The sequence below is a fragment of the Pelophylax lessonae genome, assembly GCF_965119305.1.
Source record: "Pelophylax lessonae genome assembly, chromosome: 3".
NCBI lineage: Eukaryota > Metazoa > Chordata > Amphibia > Anura > Ranidae > Pelophylax > Pelophylax lessonae.
In genome coordinates, this window is record NC_138770.1 from 292,001,986 (window position 1) to 292,014,323 (window position 12,338).

The following is a 12,338-nucleotide window of genomic DNA, read 5'->3' on the forward strand; positions in this document are numbered from 1 at the left end:
AGTTTTTATCTGTTATAATGTACTTGATATAAGTCAGCAAGACATAACATACAGTGTGCCTAATTGAATCAGGGTTCATTGCAATGTGATATTATTCCAAGCATGCAAAGTATAAGACTGTGGCCCTTGTTTATGAGAACCTTGAGATTTGTGCCAGTGGTGTCTGATGGCCTGGCCTTGATTTGTTTCTACGTTACTAGTAATTCATGCTAAAGGTTTTCTTTCCCCTATTACTCCCTATAAACCATCCTGAATAATCATTCGATTTTTTTTATTTTTCTAACTAATAATCGCATATCTACAGATTTTACAGCTGTTGTTCGTTTAAAGCAAGACATACAGGCTATTAAGCTGCACAGTGTGCTTAAAATATTCGATAGACCTTTTGTTGGTTTACAAGCATCTACTGTCAGTGCACTTGACCTGGTGGCTCTTGCCAAAAACCATTTTTTTTTTAAACCAATATTTATATGCACTAAGAAGTCTTTATCTTTGTTAGTATATTGGAAAGTTTTTGACTCTATTCCAGTGTGATCAGTTGAAGGTTTTAGCTAGTGATACACAACAGCACATTGTAAAGTTACTTGCAGGAGTTGTACACAATAGCTAATGAGTCTAAATACATTTTATTTAATTGAAAGTGGAACTGCAAGTAAGATAATAATATATTTTGGTGTTAGATATGCCCCCACTGGGGAAAAGCATACTTTCTTCCTTTCTTTGTGACTCGTTTCACTAAAACAAAAATTGAGAGGAAATCCAAATATTGTTTGTCATCAAAAGGAGGCTAAGGAGAAATCTCTCAATGGGGGCTATTGCTTTCACGACAGCTGTCAAATGTGGGATTTCCCCTAGCTTTGGTGGGATCCCACTTTATTGGTATGACTCTGGGAAAGGAACTAGAAGGAAAGCTTCCCAATAGGGACGGAAACAATAAAACCCCTTCTCTACTCTATCCAAAAGATGGAGAAAAGCTTTTGGTTTCAAAAACTGTGTGGTTTGCAAAATGGAAACATTGCAGCTCTATGTTGGTAATATTGTTATTTAATTTTAAGCATTAATAAAATAAATGCTTCTCGCCGGACTGAATTTTAAAATCGTTTATGTACTTTGTTACATGTTCCCCATGGCAATGTCCTGTCCACATGCCATTTGTTTGACAAACCCTTGCCTATTGGCCTAGAAAATGGCCACTATTGTTGTTTTTGACATTTAGCAAATATTGACTTCAATTGAGTTGGGCACTAAAACTTTAGTAATGTTCGCCTAAGTCTTGAATTAAACCCAGGTAACTGTCATGTTGATGATGACCTCTGAATATTAATTACCTTTGGGTTCCCTGAAGTCTGGTTGCCTGACATTTACTGAATCCAATTGAAAGTATCTAGGCTTCCGCCCTCTTTTCCCACCTGGGCCCCAAGGGGGGTTCGAGGCTCTCTCCGGGCACCTGCTATTACCTCCCCCCACGACCATCTCCTACTTACCCTGATTTCCTCCCAGCCCAGCCCCGCCAACCCAACCCCCCCCCCCACCCGGCCCCCGGCATACCTAATCTAGAGATGTATCTTTGTTTTGTCTGAGACCCCTTCTTCAGGTCTGTTTGGGGGTCCATCCATGCATTGTGACCTAGGCCACACCTACATTTAGTGCGTACCCTCAATGCTTCTCAGACGGGGCGCCGGGATGACCCCCTATACGTATCACATTGTTACCTGTTACTTGATTGTTATATGCTGCAGTTCTGTATTTCAATGCGACTTGTTCTATCAAGGCATGTACGTAATCTTTCAACCTCATGTTACTGTACCGTATTTCTTTTGCCTTTAATAAAAACCGTTTAAAAAGAAAAAAGAATGTATCTAGGCTTTGTGTCAATTGCATAATAGTTACAGTCACACTCCAGTTCAGATCAGCTACCTATTTAGTGTAGCTAATTCATAAGTATTTAAATAAAGTATATATCAAAAGTAGAAATATTTAAATCAAGAGGTGTGCTGAAGATTACCTTATGGACCCGTTTGGTCTGCAAAGGATCAAGCAACTTAGAAAACAAGGTAAAGTCATGTATGACTTTTATATGTTTAAGTATTTTAATATCACTTTTGTACTATATACAAGTTACCTATATTTTCCTCATTCTTATAATTAATTTTAAATAACTTTGCAGGTGCGCTGCATTAGGGTACAAAAAACCCGCTATTTTTGGAATACACTAGAAGCCAGGTTTCAGAAAGCTGGGTAATATGATATTCATTGTGTTATTTTTGTCAACATTATTTTTGAATCAAGTAAAAATGTGTTTTCTCATTTGGTTTAGAGTCCTAGAAGAAAACCTTTCATGCTCTGATATTCATAAAAAATATGGAATGGGTTTAAGTAGCGAGGAACAGAATGCCAGGTATGTTTATTTGTGGAACATGAAGCATGAAGACTGTGTGCAAGTTTTTATGTGTACTAGGCTGCATTTAAAGTTTAGTTCCGGGATGCCTTTGAAGTGTATCTTTAGTCAAAACATTTTTTTTTTTTGTGGTTAGAGTGCGGAGGTTTAGAATCTCTGCCAATTTCTTATTGCTGTCTGTGTCCCAAAGTTTTGTACATATGCCCATTGTCATTTGGAAAGGATGTGGAAGGAAATCCAAAATGTTATTGTTGTCCACAAAAAAGAGGTAAAGAGAAATGTTCTAATGGGGAAACCTGCTCCAGAGACAGCTGTCTGAGGAAAGTACTTCCTGTTATATCCCTGAGAAGGGAAATTAGGGGAAATTTTCCAAGTGCGCACAGACAGCTAAATAAATAGCCTGGCCTTCCCGACTATAGAAACATGATCACTCTGATTCTACTCCCTTGCTCATCTGGCCATTTTAAATTACAGGGTCTCTAGCTACAAGTACATGATCCCTAAGTACTAAGTACGTTCACATTGAATTTCATGAGTATAACATTTCATTATGAAAATTGTCATTGTATAGTGTTAAAGTTCTGCAACCGTTCTTATGGTAACCATACTGAAAATGTCCTTAGCGGCTAACATTTTAGAATTATTTCCAGAAAAATGTTGGTACAGTGTGAGTGACAATCAAATCACCTACGCAGTAAAAGGATTCTCAATGATAACATATTGTAGGCTTTAAAAACTTGCATCTGTCTCTGGAAATCAGTGAGAGTTAACAAGTGCATTAAAACATGTGTGTGTATGTATGGATAGTATGCTGTGTACAGAAGTTATTTCATCATTCCTTCCTGGAACATCATAGGTAAATCATTTACCACCGACATAAACAACATATTTACTTTAGATTGTATTCACTATTACACTTAGTACTTCATTTTTATTTAGTTAAATAATTGAAATGGTTTAAACCAGGGGTCTCTAACCTTTCTAAGCAAAGAGCCAGTTTACTGTCCTTTAGACTTTAGAGGGGGCAGACTGTTGCCAATAGACATAGAAAATGCCCCGGCATCAATGAGAGTAAACAATTCCTCAGGCTTGGTGGACAGTAGGAGTAAAATAATTACAAAACGCATGTGGTTAGTAGGAGAAGGGATAATGCCCAACCTTCGGTCAAAAAATTATTGTCCGCATTAAATTCTGTGTGAAGAATAGCTGGTTGTTAAGCAGCCGTCTTCAACAACCGATGACTCATCAGCCGTCAGCAGGCTTCCCTACTCACAGCTGAAATGTAAACAAAACAATACCAGAAATAGAGAATTAAAAAAAAAACAGCGACCCCCCCCCCAATCCCTACTAGGCCCTTCGAGTCTGGTATGGATTCGAAGAGGAACTCCATGCCAAAATGTAATAAAAAAATGGCATGGGGTCCTCCACAAAATCTATAGCAGGCCCTTATCCGAGCATGTAGCCAAGCAGGCCAGGAAAGGGGGGGACGAGCAGGGGCCCCCCTCCTGAACCATACCAGGCCACATGCCCTCAACATGGGGAGGTGCTTTGGGGCAGGGGTGGCTCTGCCTCCCCACCCCAAAGCACCTTGTCCCCATGTTGATGGGGACAAAGGCCTTTTCCCTCACAACCCTGGGCTATGTTTGTGCAGGTCTGCAGGCAAGGGGGCTTATTGGAATCTGGAAGCCCCTGTTAAATAAGGGGGCCCGTAGACCTACACAACCACCGCCCAGGGTTGTGGGGAAGAGGTCCTTGTCCCCACCAACATGTGAACAAGGTGCTTTGGGGTGGGGGGGGCAAAGCTCCCTTGCCCCAAAGCAGCCCCCCATGTTGTGGACATGTGGCCTGGTATGGTTCAGGAGGGGTGGCACTCACTCGTCCCCCTCCTTTCCTGGCCTGCCAGACTGCATGCTCTGACAAGGGTCTGGTATGGATTTTGGGGAGAATCCATATCTTTTTTTTCTTTTAATTTTGGTGTGGGGTTCCCCTTAAAATCCATATCAGACCCAAAGAGCCTGATATTGATTGGGGGGGGGGGGCCCCGCACTGTTTTTATTTTTACATTTAAGTATTGCCACCAATGTTTCTTTTTTTTAATTCAGCTGTCAGCGAGGAAGCCTGCTGACAGCTGATGACTTTTCTGTTGTTAAGTACATGATGCCAAGTTCCCAGCTCACTCTTTAACAACCAGCTATTCACTGTGCCCTCATTGGGCAAAGCCTTGCACCTGACCAGTGGTCACGTGCAGTGCTTCACCCAATCAGGGCTTAGAATGCACTGTGCAGAGCTGATGCTCGGCCAGAACCGTTTGTCCATCATTAATTTTGGATTAGCCCTTTCATTCTCAGTGACATTGGTAATCAGGACATTTAGAGAGAGCTATTCTCCTTACCGGGAATACAGATGGCAATAAAAGTATGATAGGGGTTCCAACCCCTCACTAGTTCATCCAAATCTAAGAAAAACGTTTTGCCTCTAGTTATACTTTTATAAAAAGTAACTTTTGTGTCCTGTCCAAATACCACACAATGGGGGAATCCAGCTCTTGTAGTTCCTACAGCTGGAACTGGAATGTCCTAACTACACAAGCCTGTGACAACGTCCTCTGCATCACTGAAATTTAATTTATTTTGGTATTAATATCTTTAATGACATATTCTTTAGAGCTACTACAACGGTGTATTGGGTTCATTACACAAACAATATAATTGGGTTGATCCTTTCTTGTGTATTAAATATCAACAAACAATTGAGTTAAAGTGGATCACTAAAATGAACTCCTACCTTGTAACAATAAGGTCTGGGCTTAATAACCCAGGTTTAATAATTCTTTAACTCCTTTCTGGGCCACTGACATACAAACATCAGTCAGAGATATGTACAGTAGCTCATTGACCGGTCTGTTTTTTTTATCCTGCCTTTAGTCCTTTTTCCATGAATAACATACATACTAATCAAAGATACCGTATATTGGGATGTGTAGTTGCAAGATCATGACAGAAACGAGACATATATTGATACACAAAACAGCATCATTTAACATTTTACTGTTAGAACTGTTTTATGCAAATTATTTTGTGTACTGCGTTTTTTGCTTTCTTTTTCATTGCTTTCCTATTTTTAAACTTGTAGGCGGCATTTATGTGGATCAAACACAATAGAAGTAGAAATTGCTCCTATATGGAAACTGTTATTTAAGGAGGTAACATAGCTAATCCATTCTATTGTTGTTTCGTATGGATGTTTCATGAGAGTCCGCAGTAGATACTCTAAAGAGCAAGCACTTTATCTGCAACTCTTTGAATATGTTCCATTCCTTATTTTTATTAATTGGTAGGAAGCGGATAAAATGGATGTAGTTTATTGATTATTTATAGAGCATTAAGAGTTTTTTAGATCATGTTCAAATGTATTTGGATGTAATAGAAATAAAGGGTATTTTACGGAATGGACATAATAAACCTATGATTAATTTCTTGTTTAAATAAAGCATATAACCAATGTGATTTTATGTGACTGTCAGTTAGGACCCTAAATTGTAAGCGCTTTGAGGGCAGGAACTGATGTGAATGCACAAAATATATGTAAAATGCTACGTAAATTGTTGGTGCAATATAAGTACCTCTAATAAAGGAAAATAAATCAATAAATTTGTATGTATTTATTTTAACAGATTTTGAACCCATTTTACTGTTTTGAAGTTTATTCACTAACTACGTGGCTGGCATGCGGATATTTTGATTATTCTATGGTCATATTAACTATGACCATCTTGTCTATTCTTGCAACAATTTACTTGCTAAGGAAGGTAAGCATAAATCTGTTACTTTGATATTTCCATATATTTTATTTTATTCTAAATACACAGATGGTAACTAAACTATTTGCTTTCCTTTATCTTTATAGCATTCAGTTAAATTGCATCATATGGTGGAATCCCATAACAATGTTTTGGTGTCTGTTCTTCAGAGAAATGGAGGTAAGACACCCAAAGGGCAAAGATAACAAATATGTCATACTTACCTGCTCTGTGCAATGGTTTTGCACAGCGTAGCCCTTATCCTCCACTTCTTGGGTCCCCCACCACTGCTCCTAGTACCCCCCTCCTCCGCTGAGTGTCCCCATAGCAAGGCACTTGCTATGGGGGCACTTGTACATGCTCGCTCCTGAGCCTGCTCTTGTATCTAAGACAGTGAGAGAGTAGAGAGAGCCTAAACTCTCATGTGCATCGCTGGATTGAGATCTGGCTCAGGGAAAAATTGGAGGGGGCTTTAGCTGATCTGATTTCTAATGGTTGGAATGCAACAATTTCTTGCAATAGAAGATAGTATACAGTATACTTACCTTCCCAGCGGACCATTTATTTCTACATCTCCCTTGTTTCAGCTCTGCAGCCTCAAAAAGTCTCTTTGACATTTGAGACTTTTGGGAGCGTTGGATGCCTGTATCCCACACTGCATGCTGGTTCCTTCTTCTGACCACCTATATCATTGCAGAGCTCAGCTTCAGTTTATTATTATTATTATTATTATTATTATTATCATTATTATACTACAAATGGCTGGCAGACCAAAATATGGTTTTAGTTATTTAATGAGAGGAACGAAGTGTAATTGACCAGTATTTTACAATATCTGCATTCTGTATTACCTGGAAGCACACAGTTGTTTTGAACATCAATTTTCCATAGAAAAGGAAACTGTATACATATCTAACGTATTTAGGTTTAGTGCATGCCGGGTCAGCAAACACCAATTTATTTGACGTTTACTCCATTACTAATTTTCCTATCTGTCCTTTTGAGCAGCCTGATGTAACCAAGTATTTCATTTTCTCTGGGTTGTCTTCATGGTCAATTCTTTTTGACTCCTCTTCTATTTCACGGCAACCAATTAAGGTGTATCTCTTGGCTAAATTGTGAATAGATTGGGGAATAGTTAGACCCTTGTCGAGATTTGATTACTAACTGTGTCCTCATTGGGGAGATTCTTCTTATCTATTTATTCTGGTATCCATTGTTATCAAGAAAGAAAGTGAGGAGGAAATCAACATTTTACAGTTTTCTCCAGATCAGGAAGTGAGAAGAAATTTTCCAATAGGGATACCTGTTTCAGGGACAACTGTATAAGAGGGTAATTCCCGTCACTTTGGGAGATTTCTTCCAACTTCCTGTTGTGTCTCTGGGACAGGATGCAAAGACCTATTTTCTAAATGATACACAGAAAGCACTAAAAAAATAAATAAATAAAAACTGGCACGTGGTTTACCCTTTTGACAACATTTTAACATTGCAATATTCATTGGATAATTTAATATTGAGTGAGCCATGTCCAAAGAAAGGGGTGAATGTTGCTTGCAACATATTTTTATTGTGCTCACTTTGAATATCATAGACTACATTTATACATTTTCTTTTCTTCGTGTTTATATAGGGGTTTAACCCCTTCCTACTCTATTCAACACTGAAAAAACATGTTGGCTAGATACATTTTACCCACCTGCTGACCGTTCACAGTAAATATTGTGCGGGAAGGCAGCAAGTTCAGGCACAATCACATAACTGTACATCAGTCTCTTTTTCTGGGTTCAGCAGGACACATGCAAACCCGTGCTGTGATTGGACACAGCATGGGTTTGGCAGCTGATTTCATGCAATGTTTTGGCTGAAGTTAGCTGATCAGCTGTGTCCAATCACACACAGAGTTCTGTGTTTGCAAACACACAGATCTCTGTGTGCATAGGAACAGTGATCTGGCTATTTCTTCTTCCTTGAAAGTCAGAGAGGAAAAACAGCCAGATAGCAAAGTAGAAGTAGCACACATAACACGTTGTTAGGCACACATTTAACCCCTTGATTGCACCTAGATATTAACCCCTTTTTGGCCAATGTCATTAGTACATTGTCAGTGTACAGTATTATCACTGATCACTCTATTAGTGTCACTAGCGACGTTAGTGACATTCCCAGATAGTGTCTTTTAGTGCAAAATTGCCTGCCACCCTATTACAGTTCCATTATAAGTCACTGATCATCGCCATTATAGTATAAAGTCAATAGCTGTGTAAATTCCAGTATACTGTATATACTATCATTTGTAGATACTGTCGGGATCAGAGGGGAATGCTGTAACTTTCTCACAAACCAATTATTATGCCCTCATTTGGATCTTTTTTTTTTATTTTTTATCAAAGACATGTAGAAGAATTTATTTTGGCCTCTTTATTTGAAGAATTTATATTTTTACATTTTATTAAACGAAAAATATTGTTTTTTTTTTCTCTACAAATTGTTGGTCTTTTTTTGTTTAGGTAATAACAAATAAAAACCCCAGCGGTGATCAAAACACCACAAAATGAAAGCTTTATTTGTGTGAAAAAATGATAAAAATGTAATTTGCATACAGTGTTGCATGATGGCGCTATTGCCAGTTAAAGTAGCACAAAATGGTCATGAAGGGGTAAAAGCTTCTGGGGGTCAAGTGGTTAAAAAGCCACATGTTCTGTTGTTAAGCTCTATGCAATATGTATATGCTAGTCACTATAGAGTTTTATAATAAATACTACTACAACTATTTAATTCCACATCTTATTATTTTTAAGACTTAAATTACATTTTTATACCATGTTAGTATGCCATGGAATATAGGAATGTCATTGAAAATATAGGCATGTCATTAGAAATTTCAAGGTATTTCTTTCTTCTTTTTCTCAAATGAATACCCTGACAGATCCAACTGCTTTTTCTCTCAAATTAACAATTGGATATCAGCGGCTGTGTCCATGTACGCACTGCATCCCAATTAACATGAATGTGACTGCCTGAATGCAGATGAATGGGGCACCTATGCATCTTGCGCAGTCACACATGACCCTGGCACGCATGTGCACTGTGTATGTTTGTGTGAATGAGACCTTACAGGGCATTACACTGTTTATCACATTTGCACTGCTGTAGAATTTATTAGACGTGAAAGAGGATTATTAGTGATATAAAACTGTAGCAATATGCAAAAAAAACAGTTTGAATAATACAAATTTTTATTTTAAAGGGGTTGAAGAAGTACAGTCTAAATACCTGGTTCCTGGAGATGTAATTGTTTTATCAGAGAAGACGTTTTTTCTGCCCTGTGATGCCATGCTAATATCGGGTGGTTGTGTGGTAAATGAAGGCATGTTGACAGGTACAGAATGATAAAACATGATATGAAATCTATCAAGTGTATTATGGAAATTTAAAACTGTTTTAGTTATACATTTGTGGCCATAATGTTGCAGGATTTAAAGTGATTGAAAAACACAAATCCTCAAAACACTATTTTGCACAATTTAGTAGATAATATTGTTATAACCTAAATAGCCTTGTGTGTACTTGTGAAAAATGAATCTTTATTTGGTTGTAGCCCTCATAAATTTGCTGATCTGTGGGTGTGGCATAGCTTGGAGAGACATGACATCACATGATCCCCCTCCCACCTATACTGTACATAGTCTCTCTCACTCTCTGTCTCCCTCTCTTTCTATCTCTCCCTCTCTGGGCTCCATTCATAAGGCGGTTTGGAGCACATTTAAAAATGCGGTAACATGCCGCTCAGCATTTTTCAAAATTTTCTGGCATTCACAAAAAAATGCTACTAAACGACAGCTTGAGTTATTTTATGAAGTCATGCAGTACTTTAGTAATTAAAACATGTGGCAATATAACGGCGGTAGCTGACGCATTTATTTACAGTAATAAATACCGTGTTAAGGAGTGGGTGGCCGCTGATGTCCTTAACAGCCAGTAACTGCCATGGTTGTTAAGGAGCAGTCTGCTGCTTTGTCCTTAACAACAGATGAGTCATTAGCTGTCGGTGGGGTTCCCCACTGACAGTTGAATGTAAAAAAAAGAATTGCTGACAATAAAAAAATCAAGGAAAAAAAAAATGTGGGGATCCCCCAATCCATACCAGGCCCTTTAGGGTCTGGTATGGAATTTGAGGGGAATACCCACACCAACATTGTTTTTAAAAAAAATGGAATAAGGTCCCCCAAAATACATATTAGACCCTTATCTGAGCATGCAGGTCAGGAAAGGGGGGGGGCTGAGTGAGCACCCCCCCCCCCCGATCCATACCATGCCCTCTGTCCCCATGTTGATCATGGCTTATCAGAATAACAAGGAGGCTCCCAGATCCCAGCCCCCCATGTGAATGAGTATGCAGTACATAGTACCCCCACTCCTTCAACAACAAAAAAAAAGCGTAGTGTAAAAAAAGACATTATGCAGTTTTTGACAAGTCCTTAAAAAAAAAGTCCTTATAAAAAAAAAAAAAAAACAGAAAGGAGAAAAAAAGGCCCCAGGTGTACAGTAGATCCATTGTCATTCATGATGCCCACCGCCACCACCACCGCAAACCCGAAAAAAAAAAAAAAGGCTCCATTCCCGACACCAGCTCCCGCCATCTGACATCTCTGCAGCTAAGTAAATTAAGGGGCGGTATCACCCAGTGATGTCACTTGGCAGGCCTGCCCCTTGTGACGTCACTGACCCAGCATGCCCCCGATTACTCATTGGTTGTTAAGGATGCAGCAACCCCCCACTCCTTAACATAGTTACATAGTTTGTGAGGTTTAAAAAAGACATCAGTCCATCCAGTTCAACCTATGATGTGTGTGTATGTTTGCTGTTAACCATACATTGTATACCCCTGTATGTTGTGGTCTTTAAGGTGACTGTCTAATAGTTTTTTGAAACTATCGATGCTGATACTACTGCTTGTGGAAGAGAATTCCACATCCTTGCTACTCTCAGTAAAGAACCCCTTATGTATTTTAAGGTTAAAGTGGCCACTTGTCTTATTGTATTCCCTTTCTCTGAAAAGTTTGTTCCTTATGCTAGGGTCATCCCCAGTACAGTATTTGTACATTTATATCATATCCCCCCTCAAACATCTCTTCTCCACAGAGAATAAGTTCAATGCTTGTAGTCTTTCCTCATAGCTGATTTCCTCCATTCCCCTAATTATTTTTGTTGCCCTTCTCTGGACTCTCTCCAGTTACAGCACATCCTTCCTGAGGACCGGTGCCCAGAACTGGACAGCATACTCCAGATGTGGCCTGACCAGAGTCTTGTAAAGTGGGAGAATAATCTCTTTATTTCTGGAGTGAATCCCCTTTTTTATACATGCCAGTATTTTGCTGGCTTTGCTTGCAGCGGCTTGGCATTGCATGCCACTGCAAAGCCTGTTGTCCACTAGTACCCCCATGTCCTTTTCCATCTTAGATTCACCCAGAGGTGAACCAGTACACATTCCAAAAATACTGCATACTTCGATCACTATTTAATTACAGCATGCATTTATTTATTTCCTCCTGTGAATTGAGTTTAACACCTGTTGATGCGGTATTTACCGAGTGTTTTCCAGAACAGTATAGTGAATTGACAGTTTCAGGATTGGGTGTAGCACCCTCCTAGGTAGGTGCTAGTGAGGAAGTATAGTTTTGAGCTCTGTCTGCTTACCAGAAGGGCTGCAGGTAAATCTATATTGTTCTCTGCCTACCAGAGAGCAGAATCTGTTAGTAGGGTCTGCTCATTGTGCTCTGGATGCAACTCGTTCTGTCTGGAGAGTGTTTCACACTGGTCCAATAGGGAGGCATTTTGGACAGTGGGAGAAAACCTGACAAATGAGTGCACAGGCTTTTGATACAGCCCCGGTGATTTGGCAGAGGAAACGTACCTCTGTGCATGCTGGGATACTGTATAAATACCAGGAGAACATGTGCTCAAGGTTTTTCAGCTGGATAGCAGAGTCCTGCCTTCTCCTCTGTAGAGGTGCCATGCAGCCTCAGGGGGTTATCCTGAGAGCCTGGGAGTAGCAGTGAGGAACTGAACCCAGAGGTCCAGAGGAGCTGACTGAGAGGGGAGAGACTGAATGATCTGTCTCTGCAGTACAGTGAGTAC

At 39.4% G+C, this 12,338-nt stretch overlaps 1 protein-coding gene across 1 annotated transcript in view; it reads left to right on the forward strand.

Annotated features, from left to right (window-relative positions):
* Positions 1-12,338, forward strand: part of LOC309551116 (putative cation-transporting ATPase 13A5) — a 203,245-nt gene that overhangs the window by 38,931 nt on the left and 151,976 nt on the right. The window contains exons 4-9 of the mRNA XM_082251562.1: positions 2,168-2,238; positions 2,318-2,398; positions 5,531-5,600; positions 6,072-6,206; positions 6,305-6,377; positions 9,448-9,579. Coding sequence (XP_082107688.1) covers positions 2,168-2,238; positions 2,318-2,398; positions 5,531-5,600; positions 6,072-6,206; positions 6,305-6,377; positions 9,448-9,579 — 562 coding nt within the window. The remainder of the gene's footprint in view (positions 1-2,167; positions 2,239-2,317; positions 2,399-5,530; positions 5,601-6,071; positions 6,207-6,304; positions 6,378-9,447; positions 9,580-12,338) is intronic.